The sequence below is a fragment of the Medicago sativa genome, chromosome 8 (assembly GCF_051527215.1).
Source record: "Medicago sativa cultivar Bolivia chromosome 8, Bolivia_mono, whole genome shotgun sequence".
Classification (NCBI taxonomy): Eukaryota; Viridiplantae; Streptophyta; class Magnoliopsida; order Fabales; family Fabaceae; genus Medicago; species Medicago sativa.
In genome coordinates this window covers 87,704,335-87,719,183 of record NC_140756.1, presented here as the reverse complement: position 1 = coordinate 87,719,183, position 14,849 = coordinate 87,704,335, and the positions used below count along the sequence as shown (strand labels likewise).

At 33.3% G+C, this 14,849-nt stretch overlaps 3 protein-coding genes and 1 non-coding gene across 4 annotated transcripts; 1 reads left to right on the top strand and 3 right to left on the bottom strand.

The window, feature by feature from the left end:
• Nucleotides 1–2,883: 2,883 nt before the first annotated feature.
• Nucleotides 2,884–4,314, bottom strand: RBL14 (RHOMBOID-like protein 14). The gene has a single exon (XM_085733960.1). The coding sequence runs from the start codon at nucleotides 4,106–4,108 to the stop codon at nucleotides 3,074–3,076; it is 1,035 nt and encodes a 344-aa protein (XP_085590086.1). The 5' UTR covers nucleotides 4,109–4,314; the 3' UTR covers nucleotides 2,884–3,073.
• A 3,023-nt stretch (nucleotides 4,315–7,337) lies between these two features.
• On the bottom strand, nucleotides 7,338–7,724 carry LOC146902844 (uncharacterized). Its single transcript, XM_085737174.1, has one exon. It carries the CDS (start codon nucleotides 7,722–7,724, stop codon nucleotides 7,338–7,340), a length of 387 nt encoding a protein of 128 aa, XP_085593300.1.
• A 3,006-nt stretch (nucleotides 7,725–10,730) lies between these two features.
• LOC146902842 (cyprosin-like) lies at nucleotides 10,731–14,849 on the bottom strand. The gene is made up of 15 exons (XM_085733959.1): nucleotides 14,801–14,849; nucleotides 13,674–14,054; nucleotides 13,525–13,585; nucleotides 13,318–13,412; nucleotides 12,998–13,110; nucleotides 12,651–12,819; nucleotides 12,519–12,558; nucleotides 12,288–12,352; nucleotides 12,094–12,207; nucleotides 11,938–12,002; nucleotides 11,680–11,836; nucleotides 11,452–11,571; nucleotides 11,246–11,334; nucleotides 10,972–11,149; nucleotides 10,731–10,924 (listed from the first exon to the last, which is right to left on the bottom strand). The coding sequence occupies exons 2-14, from the start codon at nucleotides 13,992–13,994 to the stop codon at nucleotides 11,065–11,067; spliced, it is 1,494 nt and encodes a 497-aa protein (XP_085590085.1). The 5' UTR covers nucleotides 13,995–14,054; nucleotides 14,801–14,849; the 3' UTR covers nucleotides 10,731–10,924; nucleotides 10,972–11,064.
• TRNAG-GCC (transfer RNA glycine (anticodon GCC)) lies at nucleotides 10,827–10,897 on the top strand. The gene has a single exon. It is a non-coding gene; the product is annotated as a tRNA-Gly (tRNA).

The following is a 14,849-nucleotide window of genomic DNA, read 5'->3' as shown; positions in this document are numbered from 1 at the left end:
TGCGGGTGAGGATCGTTATAACTACATTTTAAATGGCTTACATCCTCCTGCAAATACAAAAAGTTGTGCACATCTTGTTGATAAGTGGTTGACTTTTCCGGACATGGGGCACATTGTTGCTAATTATTACAAAAGGTGTGTGGTTGTGTTGACAAATCTTGAAGTTGGTAACTCGGAATCTTTTTTCCCACTAAGAGGGCCACCACCGCCGGGTAAGCAAAAAACTCCCATCATGTGCCTTGGGGTAATTCCTAATCACTTTGTGCTTATTTACTTGAGGAATGGTTGTCCACTACCTCCATCATCTACGGAGTGGCACAATCACAAGAAACAAGATGCGGTGACTTGGGAAGATGAGTATTTGGATCAACATGAGTTGTTCCGAAAGCTCATGGCTATTGAAAGTGGAAACAAACCGCCAAAACCACAAAAGGAATCAAACAAAGCGGCGCCTATTTTGTTGGACACTCCCGAAAAACCAAAGCAACAATTTGAAGTTATTGCGGAAGATGAGGAAGATTTTATGTCACTTGATCTTCTCCAATCACTTGGCCTTTAACAAGGGATTTTTTTGTCGGTGTTAGTCCTTTTTTGTGTAGAAATTACACCGACGTATATTTTGGGGTCAAAATTGTAATGCCAATTTTTTGTGGCCAATATATAAGTAACATTATGTAATTGATATTGATATATATGATAATATGACTTTTATTTACTTGAAACTAGTGCAATACTTATTTATAGCTTATTAATGTTTACGCATTTGATTTATTCGTTATTACATTCCATTTAATTTTGTTCTAATCTATGATTATTTTGTTAAAGCTTTTGTCAAGTGAAACATGTCAGAGGTTGCAAGAATTGAAGGTCGTGTTAGGTATTGCTCGTTTAAAAAGACGGTTAAGGTTATGATAACACCGACAGACTCTATTGATGATTTGAAGACACAACTTAACACTTATTTTGAGCATCTTGGTGAAAATCAATATACACGTCACTTGTCTGCTCTAATGCCAATGATAGACCTAGGAGAAGATAGAGATGAATTCGCATGGAAAACGGCAAGCTATATGCCTTGGATTATTAAAGACGATAGCGACGTCGGATTTATGTTTAGGAATATGGTGGAAAATAATGTATTATATATATATGTTCGTTCCATATGCAATTGTAATGAATGTAAGTAGGGATTTAATTTAATGATGTGTAATATGTTGTTTTACAATTGTAATGTGTTGTAATGTGTTGTTTGATTATGGACACTATGTTCCGTTTTGATGAATTTCAAACTTTTGTGTGGTTTGAACCAAATGTCGGTTTGATTTAATTATGGACAAATGTAAAAGATATTGTATTTTTCTTGTTTATGACCGAGTTTCATTGTTGTATAATTTGAATTGCCTATGGAAATGCTCTGGTGAAATTACAGGTCAAAACTGGCCTAAAAACGGCTTGGTAAGGGTTAGCATTAATGACGGACCTGCTGTCTGCATAAATGCTTTCCTCGGCAGTTAACTACCGAGGAATTCCTCGGCAGTTAACTGCAGCCGGATTTCAAATTCCTCGGCAGTTAACTGCCGAGGGGGTAAAAGCGTATTTTACATGTGTGTCCCAGCCTTCTCTAATGTGTGAACAGCAATTTTCAATTGTTGATCCCTTTCCATGGTTTTTAGTTACTACAATGTAAAGGTAAAACGGTAGAGCATATTGAAGAAAAGCCATTTTGTCTTTGACTAAAGAAAGGCCATTTAGTGAATAGGTTCCTTGTGTCTTTGTATGATAACGACACCATTCACTTGAGAACATGTAATTTTTTTGTTTTTTTTAGAAAAAGTGCATGCCTCTGGGCCATACTAAGCGCAGCAAACCATGATTGCTACGCTTGCTGCCAAGGACAAACGAAGCTGAAGAAGAGAATTTGGTCTCGTTCACCCTCAGTAAGAAGCTTCACGGAATCACCTGTTTCTTTTCCAATCTAGCCTATAAATAAATTGGTAATCACTATCCTCCAACTTCATTGCACAGCACACTACCCCTCTCAAATAGAGACCTATTGGGCTGAACAAGAAATGGAATGTGACATCAGTGGTTATCAAGGTTCATGGAGTAGTGGTTGGAAGGTTTTCTGTTAAATAAATGGTAAACTAATGTTTGATCAGTGATTATTTTGTTTTTCTTATTACTCTGTCAAGTTTAAAAAAGTAGATGTTCAAAATCAACCGTCTTGAATCAATATAATATAATGCAACACACAATATTTGCTGTATATAATTTAGTATTAGAGAACAAAACAGTTATCCTCTAACCTTCTAGATGGCTCATCGAATGGAGGAACATAAAAACATATACAGAACATCAGTATTGAAACATGGACTGCTGTTGGCATTAGAGAGAACAAACTCATGCATTCATGATCAAGTGATTACATTCTCTTTTCTTTTTAACTAATCATCATGAACAGTACCTCTGCCACCATCGGTAGAAAATTCAATCAGTCACCATAAGACACCAACAACTATATTGTTCAAATAACCGACAAATAGAAGTAAACAGTTCAAAACAAATCAATCCAGGACATCCCCCATTCCTTTACATATTTACAGTCAAGGTTACATCTGAACAAGCACTCTACATGTATGTTTGGGGATTCGAACATCACGATGAATCAGAAGCTACACATTAGAGCTACTGAAAATTATGCCGGGGGAGCTCAAGACTCACAGTAGCAATCAGTTGTCAACTGCTCAATCGCAATAAAATTTCAAATAAAATTTGACAAACGACATTATTAATATAACATTTTAACCAAAATCAATGTGGAAACAAATGCTAAACCAATCTTGCAAGAAAGGTTTCCATTGTTCTATGTACCAATAAAAAATGTAATGTAAATGTAACTCGCTAAATTGATGTAATAATTCGTTGCAGTATCATCAGCTCTAGTTACACAACAAACTTATATCCATCTAAAATAAAAACAAAGTCTAATATCCAATAGAATGAACTACATTTCTACATCCAATTGCATTATTTGTTAAAATTTCATTTCTACTATCATCATGATTACATTTCATCACCTACCAAACCTTTCAATCCTCCTGCGACGCAATTCATCCAAAGAAAGACCATCAGAATCATAATAATCACGGCGGTTAATTTCATCCGAAGAACCACCACCACCACCACCAACCCTACTAGTACCACACATCTCACACACATTCATCAAACCAGAATTATCATAAGTACAAGCTTGACATCTCCAATCAGCAGCAACCCGCGCACCATTCCTCCCCGTACGGCCAACAGTCCCCCTACCAGTAATCCTTTCCCTCCTCAACCCAAACAAATCCCTAAAAAACTTCACAGGCCAATTCAACACAGAATTCAAACCTCTAACAATAGAATTAAAACCCCTAACAATAGAATTCAACGGATTCGAACCAGAAAAATTCCGTCTAAATCTGAGATAAACAAGTCCAGCAAGTATACCACTAAGATGACCTAAAAACGACACATCAGGCACAAACATTTGAATCAAAATCAACTCGGCCCAAGCAGCGTAACGCGAAGGAACTAAAACACCGTAAACATTCGTATAATCGTCGGATTGCGAGTTAAGAACAACTTTCATCGCAAAAAGAACACCAGAAAAACCAGCAGCGTATTCATAATAATATCTATTATAATCGAAGAAAACAAGCAACGATTTAGATAAAACTAGGTTTATACTCTGCGATAAAGCGAGAAGAGAAGCTATCATAGAAGCGAATTGAAGACTTCCCATGGAAGATTCTAAGTGAATTCCTTTCCAGAGAAGAGAGATCATGTTGAAAACGAGATGTGGTTCACCGAGATGGTAGAACGCTGATAAGAAGAAGCGTTTGAGGTCTTTGTTTTTGAGGATGAGGTGAGAGTTGAAAAGGACTTCATCGATTGGAGGGATAAGGTGACGGAGGAAGGAAGGGCGGAGGTAGATGACAGTGTTGGCGGCGATGAGGGCGGCGGTGACGGGGGGTTTGGTGTTTGATCGGTAGTATTCGGTGAAGGTGTGGAGGGCGAGGAGTGGAAGCATTCCTCGTGAAATTCCTCTTCCGATTCTTACTTCCATGGTTTTGTTTTAGGTTCTTCTCTGTTTTGCAGTGCTAATTTTGCGAATACTTTTTGAGTCGATTGAGAGATGATGTGAAATAGTGATTCACGACTTGGCCGTTACGAAAGGTATATCGGTGTGGGCTGTTGCGGAAACAGAAACTTCTCGATCCTTCTTCTGTTTTCTGCTATTTTCACTCATTCATACAATATTCCCTTTTTTTTAAATTGATAAAGAGTATTGATACAATATGTTTTTTTTTTAATCTCAAATTTTAAACTTTTTTTTATTTTTTACGTTAAAAACAATTTCATTAACGAAAGTCTGACAATAAATCAAATATCAAGACTGCAGAAATACAAGGCGGAGTTTCTTCGACCCATATGCAATCTAAATAGCATATTTAGCTAAATAATGAGCAGTTTGGTTGACTTCACGCCTAATATGCAAAAAATTTAAACTACGAAAACTACCCTTAAAACTAATACAATCTTGGATAATAGAGCCAACATAGTTGGAAGATTGTTGGTGAGCATTCAACGCTGAAACCACATTTAAAGCATCTGATTCTGCTATAAGATTCAGAAAAGACATGTCTTTTGCAAATTCCAAACCTTTCCGCATAGCTAAGGCTTCCACAACCTCTGAATCTGGTAATGAAACTACTTGCCAAGAACTAGCACCAACAACAACACCTTCATAATCTCTCACAACAACACCAATACCCCACTTATCACCCTCTATCGAACCCGCTGCGTCAACATTAAGCTTATAGAAACCACTAAAAGGAGGTGTCCAATGAACATCAGATATTGGTAAAATTGGACCTCCACTTAGTGTCTCCACCAACACCGTACTAGCACTCTTAAAATTCACAATAGATCTTTGTGCCTTTTGAATAGTGGCAGCCACATCAACATCAGTTCCCTCAAAACATTTATTATTTATAGCACACCATATTTCATAACACAAGGCCAGAACATGGACTATAACATCCTCAAATTTTAAACTTGTTTTGACACACAAATATCAAATTTTCCTAAACAAAAGAAAATATGAAACTATCACGACTAAAAACAAAATCGCAAATTATTATTTTTTCTTTCATTTTTAATATTTTTAATTTATATTTATATTCATTATAAACAATTACCAGCAAATTGATAAAAAAAGAAATAATTAAAAAATTTAGAATGCTTAAGTTCTATAAAATTTCCGTATAGTATTTCTTAATTAATAAAATTTTCAATATATTTTCTTTTGTATGAAGAAATAAAAGATGCATCGACAATGTAAAATAATTTTACATTGATAGTCAATGAACGAAATTTTTTTTTTCTGCCCCTATGACAAAAAAAAAATGATATGTCTGCCCCTAGTTGAAAATTATTGTTGCAAATGCCCTTGTTCTCCTTTTCATTTGGCGAACATGTTCATTTTTCAACCATCCTCTGCAACCTTGCAGGCTTTCTCTGTACAACTCTGTCTGTTCCAGGCGAGCATGAATTTTTTAAGTTTTTTCCCTGTTCTTTGTTTCAAATGGCGAGCATGTTTATTTTTTTTTCTCATGTTCCATATATAAAATGGCGACCATGCATTATTGTTTTTTATAAGCTAATTTTTTATTGTTTTTTCCCATGGCGACCATGCATTATTGTTTTTTATAAAATGGCGAGCATTATTGTTTTTTCAACCATGCATTATTTTTTTTCCCATGTTCCATGTTGTTTTCCCATGTTTCAAATGGCGAACAATGTTTTTATAAGCTAATTTTTTTATTGTTTTTTCCCATGTCGCCATTTCAAATGAAAAGCAAGAAAAAAATAAAAAAAAAACAATAATGCATGGTCGCCATTTTATATATGGAACATGGGAAAAAAAAAATAAAGAACCGGAAAAAAACTTAAAGAATTCAAGCTCGCCTGGAACGGACAGAGTTGTACGGAGAAAGCCTGCAAGCTTACAGAGGATGGTTGAAAAATGAACATGTTCGCCAAATGAAAAGGAGAACAAGGGCATTTGCAACAATAATTTTCAATTGGGGGTAGACATATCATCATATCATTTTTTTTTGTCATAGGGGCAGAAAGAAAAAAAAAATTCGTGAACATCTTGTATTATACCAAATCACAAAGATATTATAGAATTAGTTAGATGATGATATAGGAGATCGATGATTTTTTATTGGATGACATTGTAAAACTATTTTACATGGCGAAGATGATGTTCCAATTCAAGTTAGAAAAGACTTCTAAACATAAAATATTTATTTATAAAGGTATTTATGTTTGCTTTATCTAAAGATACCAACTTACCAACAGACTCCACGATATTATATTTAACTAACCTAAAAAACAAATGAAAAATTACTCCTCAACCAGGATTTACCTATAAATGAGGAAACTTGTGGGAAAAAATATACTATCATAGTTCATAATGAGTTTTTGTTACCAAAATATATATTTTTTAATTTTTTTTCTTTTTTTTTTTAGGGAATATTTTTGTTTGTTTTGAATGCTTGCTGGATCAGTGGTAGAGACACCATTAGGCGATCCCAGACACTTGTCCGGGCTCAATCGATACTTCCTTTATACTAGGCCCAACTCAATAGCCCATTAATCCACTTAAAACAAAAAAAAATTGGGCAAACTCAGGTATTTTTCACACGCACACAGCAAAAATTGGTCAACTAGATTAACGATGTGTGGTTCAATGATTTGATGATATGTTACACCGAGTGGAAGATATTAAGTCACTTGATGATGTTGATATTATTCAAACATTCACCGCAAAGAGGTCTGAGAAAGACCATTTACCTCCTAATTTTATTTAGCACATTATTGATAGGTTATATTTCATCTCTCTTATTTCAAATTGTACTTTTGCTGACAAAATGACGAACCTCTTTTATTTCGATTTATGACTATTATATATATTATGTACCATGTGAATTTGCGATAAATTTTTTGCCCATACTCTATAAAATTTCTGGCTCTGCCAATTTGCTGGATAATTCGAATTCTAAAAGAAAAATTATATGAAGATCAACATGTATACGCACACATATGAGACATATATCAATAAACATGACAATTGATAAATGAGTAACAATATTTGTACAACTATTTTCGAATAACTACTGTGATAATCAGGGCCGTCCCTGAGAATTCGGAGGCTCGGCTCTGGGAATGAAAAGAGGCCAATGATAAAAACAAAACGTATTTTTTTTAAAAGAGCAATGTTCTATTTATATTTTTAAACTAATGTGAATGTCATTAACATTATCAACATTTTGATTATCATCTTCATTATCATTAAGATTTTCAACATCAACATCCACAGCAACATTATCATTGATAGGAATAGCATCAACATGAATGTCATCAATAGGAATAGGCATAGCATCAACATTATCAACGGGAATAACATCAACAGGAATAACATCAACATGAATAGTATCAACATGACTATCATCAATAGGAAATTGTGTTTCTTTTACAATAAATTTATCAAGAGCTCCTGTTTGGGATTCAATTAACTCAGCAATTTTTTTCTTTTTCCTACGCTTCTCAGCGCCAGACTCAAACTTTCTAGTCCTAGGCGGCAAACTAGGAGGAGCCAATTTAGGAGGCATAGAGGAAGATTAAATAAGTAAAGAACCTGGAATTCTTCTGTTCTTGAGCAATTCCGCAATGACGAAGTTGAACCACATCATTAGACATACAATGTTGAGGTTGAACCATAAAATTAAATTAAAACATAATTAGTAATTAGCAACATATATGATATATAAATTCAATTATACACTGAAATTTGAATAATTTTAACAAAAACTCCCAAAACAGTAAATATGCAGAAATCAAATATTACTACTTCTATTAATAATCAACCAAATCTCTATTAATCTCTATTTTAGCAATTTCAACATTCAACAAAAATCATCCAATTTCATGAAAGGAAGTAATATAAATCAATGAAAGAGAGGTTATTTACTTAAGCACTTACCAAACAGTGTTGTTTACTTGGTTTGGAAAAGGAGAATCAGTGATTTGGTGTGAAGGAAGAAGAAGAAGAAGAAGAAGAAGAAGGAAAGCCTTGATGATGGATTGATGGTGAACCAGTGATGATGCAGAAATCGGTGATGCCGTTGCCGTGATGGAATGGAGGAAGTGAAACGTGAAAGAAGAATGGAGAACGCGCTTTAGAATTTTTTTTTTTATTGGAGTGCAGTATAGTAGTGGGTATTAAAAAAAAATTTGAGGCCCATGCCTGGGGAGGCCCAGCAATGTTGAGCTGTTTGCACCCCCCATGGCCGGGCCTGGTGATAATCTCCTTCTTCTCTCTTCTTATTAGTCAAAAAATAGTAGAGAGAAAGAAAAAGAAGAGAGATTAAAAATATAATTAGTGTATGAGATAAAATTATATAAAAGTTGTCACAAAATAGTTATACAAACAGTGTTTATATTACTACATCCTTAAAAAAAAAAAATCAATGAGAAACTTAGTGCTACTGAGATGTGAGAAACCACGTGCATATATTTCACAACTCTTCCTAAAAAAGGCATATATTTCATAACTCATATATACGAGATGAGAAACTATATAAAGCTAATTTTCCTCAAAAAAAAAAAAGAAAGATATAAAGCTAATTCTCTTAGATTTGATATGTTCTAGTCATTTTCAAAATGTGATTATAAAGTGGTTTTGTATTTTGAGTTCTCCTTTCATGCTAAAATATAAAAATCAATGATAGTGTTTTTTTGGGAAAAAATCAACGACAGTGCTACAACTTAAAAAAAAATGCATTTCATGTTAAGAAAAATATATAAGTGCAGAAAATAGAAAAATGTTTTAAGCGCTATTGTCAAGTATCAATACATTCTCCATTACTATAAAAGTAAAGTGGAATATATTGTATTGAAAGTGATGAAAATAGTATTAATTAGGGGAATAGGTCTTCTGTAGTGTCTGCAGAGTCCAGTTAAATCTCAGCCTTTGAAAAAAAATTAATGCTTAAAAATATAAATGTTGAAAACTTGAAATTAGGAGTTGATAATACATTTAATGGTATATATTCTACACCGTAGAAAACCGGAGAAAAAGACAAAGGAGGGAATCCATTCCCATTAATTAGAGTTATGATTGAAAAAAAATAATCAATATCGTATTAAAAAGTGAATGAGTTAGTTATTGTGAGACAATATTTTTTTACAAAAACCCATTTGGGGTTGGCCTAGTGGTTGGCTTGCGATCTTAGAGTTTGCTCCTCTCAAGGTCTCAGGTTCGATTCCCTCTAGTGCAAATTTCGGTGGGCAAGTCTATATAGAGCTTGCTCTGGCTTAGAACGGGGCCCCAGCAAGTGGGCGGTGGGATTGGTCCCCTCAAATTAATCGATCCTTGGATCAGATACCGAGTTTTCAAATTTTTTTTTTTTTTTACAAAAGGACTACACTCTAATCATTATTATAAGCAAAAATTGATATTATAGATTCATTCAATAAATGATGTATGTGGTCTTTAACATAAACTACATACATTATTTATTAGATGAATTTAAAATGTTAATTTTTTCTTATAATAATGAACGAAGAGTATACTTATGGAATACCCATGTTCCACATTCTTTTTAAATGTGTACCAATCCAATAATTTTTTCATAATAGATTATAGACAGGCCCGACCCTTGGGGGTGCAAACAGCTCAATGGAGCTGGGCCTCCCCAAGGTATGGGCCTCATATAAAAATTTATTGCCCAATAAATAATAATAGATATATTTAGCGTTAGTCATGTATCATGTTAGCTGAAGCGGCCTAGTGGTACAGTTCTAAGCTGGTAATGCTTGGGTCATGGGCTCAACACTCACATTTCATGTTTTATTTTCCTTTCCTTTTTTCTTCTTTTCCTTTTCTTTTTCTTCTATAATTAATATTTTTTTTATTCTATAATTAATATTTTTTTCTTTTCCTTTTTGCTACTATAATTAATATTTTTAGTATGACAAGGCTTTGACTCAGACATTATTTTTTATGAATTTGAAGTTCATCTATAATCTCTTCAATTTAGCCAAATTCTCCTTAACATATTTGATTATATATTTACAAATGAAAACATAATATAATTTTTTTTCTTCTTCTTTTGTTAGAACACTTCTTGTAATTTTTGGCCCATGCTTATTGTATAAGATAGTTAAACTCTAACAACAAAATATTATAATTTTTTTTTATTTGAAAGAACAAATATTATAATTATTCTCTAAAAAAAAATATTATAAACCTTTTATTTTTGGCTTTGTACAAACTAAGGAAAAATATAACCTAAAAGATTGATAAAGATATTCGCTTGAATTGTATTTTTATATTATTGATTAGAATATTGATCTTTTATGTATTAGTTACAATAAACACCTTTTTTTAGTCTTTAACGATCTTATTTTCAATTTAAATGGATAATTGCTATTTTAAAAAAATATATTTTTATTTTAATAGGGGGCCTATTTTTACATGAGAGCCGAGCCTCCAATTACCTAGAGACGACCCTGATTATAGAGTAGTGATAAAATGGATGTCATAAAGGATATAAATAAGAAAAAGCACCTGTACTGAAGTATAAAAATTATAAACAATACCCAATGCTAACAAATTTACTTAACTCAATGTTTCAATCTAAATTGTTGCAAGTAGTTTCAAAACAGCGTTATCCGTCAAATAAAATACACTACAAGGACTAAACACAAAAGCACCAGTGGTCTAGTGGTAGAATAGTACCCTGCCACGGTACAGACCCGGGTTCGATTCCCGGCTGATGCAAAATAATTTTTTTCCCCATGAGACAGCCTATTTATTGCTATTGCTGGCAAAAAGTTTTTTCCCCATGAGACAGCCTATTTATTGCTATTGCTGACCTTTGAGATTTTTTTAGAGGACCTTTGAGATGAAAATCTTTATCATTCATTTTTATTTTACTCCTACTAAGTCTATGCAGCTTCAGCAAATCCCACACGGAGATTTCCATAATCAAAAACTGTATGGTATGCCCCCAGAAATATATCTCCAAGAACCCTGCATTGCAACCACACACTCCAATTAACCATCATACACCATGAAATGAAAATCATATGCATATAGTAAGTATAGTACATCAATAATCATTTTTACCAGAGAGGACCCTGTGGAGGAGGCACATCTATACCAACAAAACCTCCATAGCAGACACTAGAACACCCTTCTTCAACTCTTAGTACATACTGAAATTAAAACCACAACAAACAAAAAAAAAAGATACTGAATGTCACTACTTTGTTGTTAAACATTGTTATTGAAAATTTGAGAGAAATAAACAAAACTTCAAGGTAAAATTGTACCTGTTCTGGAGATAGAGGAAATGATCTATTTCCAATCTTGAATATAATTTGTGGCATAGTTGGAATATTATCACAGTTTATAAATGATTGTCCCACTGGATTGGGTAGCTTCTCACATAACTTTTGCACAAGGATATTGAAAAGAAATACAAAATTTGTCAAGTCCTTACTTGGATATAAAGGATAAGTTTGAGATGTAATCTAATATGCAATAATTAAATTAACTACCTCATCAACATATTTTATTATTCTTTCTCTTGTATTTCTCTGCTTAAGCTGAACTTGGATCCAAAACACAATCATGTCGCATAAAGTACACAAGGGGCTCTCCCTACTTTGTGTCTCATCCCAACTTTCATCGTCTACCACTGTTTCAATATCATCACTGCAAATTTAAATTAGAGTTTTGTTTAGAGAAATGAAACAATGGAATGCGTCTCCAAATAATAAAGAGGAAGGGATGGAATTAATAAAAAAATATTGTACTTTATTCTATGCGATCCATTACGTGAGCAGAGTCCAATGTCGACGCATATAATTTCAGGTCTTAGCTGAAAACATAAGCTATATGTAAAGAATGGTTCCATTAAATTCCAATGACAATCATTTTGAGTGTGAGGATAAAAGGGCTAGAGAACAAACCCCATTAGTTATGAATTCCCATATCGAATCACCATAGGTATGGATGATATTTTTACATTCAAAACTAACATATCCTTCAGCTCCAATGGCATGGTTAATTTGAGTCACCACACTCTGCAAACAAGAACTAAGTAAGAAAAATACACCTAACGAAGTCTAACAAAAAAAAGAAGTCTAATGTTAAGATGTCATACTGTTGGACCAGCAATTAAAGATGTTCCTGAGTCAATAATCGCGGCACAACCACCTTGACATAGCCCTATTGATTTAATTTTTATATCGTAAGAGAAAAACCAATAGTATAAAATGATGTAATTTGTATGCACTAATAATGTAAACTGAACCACTAATTTTTTTTTACAGTGGAGTACAGTACAAGGCATTTATATATGAAACATGGAGTGAAATGTAAAAAGCAAGAGAACCTGTTGAATTGTTTTCAAGTAGAATGTCTCCAACATCAATCTAAAGATGAAAACACCAAAAATCAATGATGACATGGTTGATGATAAGAGACACACATAAAATATGAATATAGTTATAAATATAATATATACCTGCCAATAGCCCTGTTGAGAAACTGGAACATAAGTATGGTCACCCCTAAAATGTCTCCAGTCAATACCACCAAACACAATCTCACCTCCAATGTTTGAATCTGGGTTTTGGTTTAGCCAAAGTGAGAAAATCTTTTGAGCCATGTGCCCTTGTTCTATCATATTATACCTGTATTTATTAAGATAACTTATCAATAAATGTAAGGCATCATAAAAAACTAGAAATAAAGGTAAAATCAGATCAAATTTTATAATTTTTTTTGTAAAGGTAAAATGTGAAAATGACAATTTTTATTATTTTATAAATAGAAATGAACTCATAAGGTTTCTGTTATATGCTAAGTTACCACACTGGTGTGACTTGTCCAACTGAAATATCTTGGAATCCAAGTCCAAGTATCCCGTCAAAATGCATTGCTAAAAATTCCAAAGATCCTTCCTTTGTAATCTCAGTAAATTCCTGCAGGATTTCAGCACTATGAGACATTGACACTCACAGACGCGTTGGCACCATTAACAATTTTTGAAAATGAAATAATTGAATGTAATCACATGTGTCAAATGCACGCCTTCAATGTGAAGTGTGTGTTAAATAGTAGAAGTATATGAAACTCAATCAATCATAATAGTGATTTAAAAAGGAAAATAGTCAAAAACATTGATTGACCTGATCTTTGATGATGATATTCCCAACTTTTAAATTATCTTGACTGAAGAAGCCAGGAATGTGTCCACGGCTAAAAGGGATTTTGCAAGATGTTCCTAAACATTTTCCAAACAAAAACTTCTGAATACGAACATTATAATAAACACACAATTACACAAGCTTACCAACAAAAAAAATAGTTTGAATTTCATGGCAATTCAAAGTTACCTATTTTTGTGTAAGTGCTAGATAGCTTGGACCTATACTTGGAATGAATGTAGCAAGCAATCTGCAGTTAGTTATACTCAAATTAATCATTTATTGATTTTGAAATAAGCTAGGTAAAATTAAAGCATATCTGAAGGTGTGAAACTTACAGATAATTTGCATTTGGAAGATGGGACCCAAAGATTGGAGCTCCCAGTATCAAACACCACTTTGAAGATTTGTGGAGGTGTCCCAATACCAATCTCACCAAAATATTGTGCATCGAGATAATTCTTTAGATACACTATATCTGTTGTTAAATGATTATTATGATAAATAGCTTCGTTGATCCTTGCAGAATTTAGAGCGTTAATGTTTAAAGTCCTTCTTTTTAGACTAATCCTCATTAACCCTTCATTAGAAGTTGCAGAAGCCAAGGATTGGAACCAAGCCCACAAGCAGATCACAGTTACCAAATACTTTAACCCCATATTTTCAAGTCATCTAGTCCAATGTTAATCACAGTTTCAGCAGAAGCAACGAAGGACAATCTGCTTAATAAAAAACATCAATCAAGTAAGTGTATATGGCTCTGCATGGATAAAAGTTGATTTGAATAAATTGATTTTGTAAAGTTGATTATGACTAAAAGTGAATTGAACATAAAGTGATCTATAATGTTTAGATATTTTCTTGTAAAAGTGAACAATAAATTCGAGCTAAAAATTGATTGTAAATACAAAAACTATTAAAATCGATTCTAAAGCCACACAATCAACTCTCCTCGAGAACAACTAAAGATGACAAAATCAATTTTGCCAACTCCAAAAATGAACCAAGCATACGCTAAAGCATATTTTAAGATTTATTATTGAATGCTAACTTGATGAAAGATATATACATCTCTATATGCATTTCATAAAATCATTGCATAGGTCAAAGGAAAGTTCTCACTACTCAACACAAGCAGAAAAAAAGCATGAAAATATTTCAAGGTTAGACTTCAAGGCTGAATCTGAAATCCAATAGTAGAAATAATTTTTTTTTTTTGAGACGGCAAAATATTATTAACCAACAAGCCCGTGCAAGATGCACTAACAAGTTTGGGTGGGAAAAAAAAAATAAATACAAGGGGAAATCGGTTGCCGCAAAGACGACGGCTCGAACAAAAACCCCTTAAAAAACCACCCCAGTCCGAAGACAAGCCTAAAGAGTAATGATGCAAGTCTATACCAATGACAAACCACCGCATAGACAAGCCTAAAGAGTAGAAATAAATTTGAAAAGCTAATGATACCTGATAAAGATTAGTGTTAGAGTAGGCACAGAAAATGCACACAAAACAT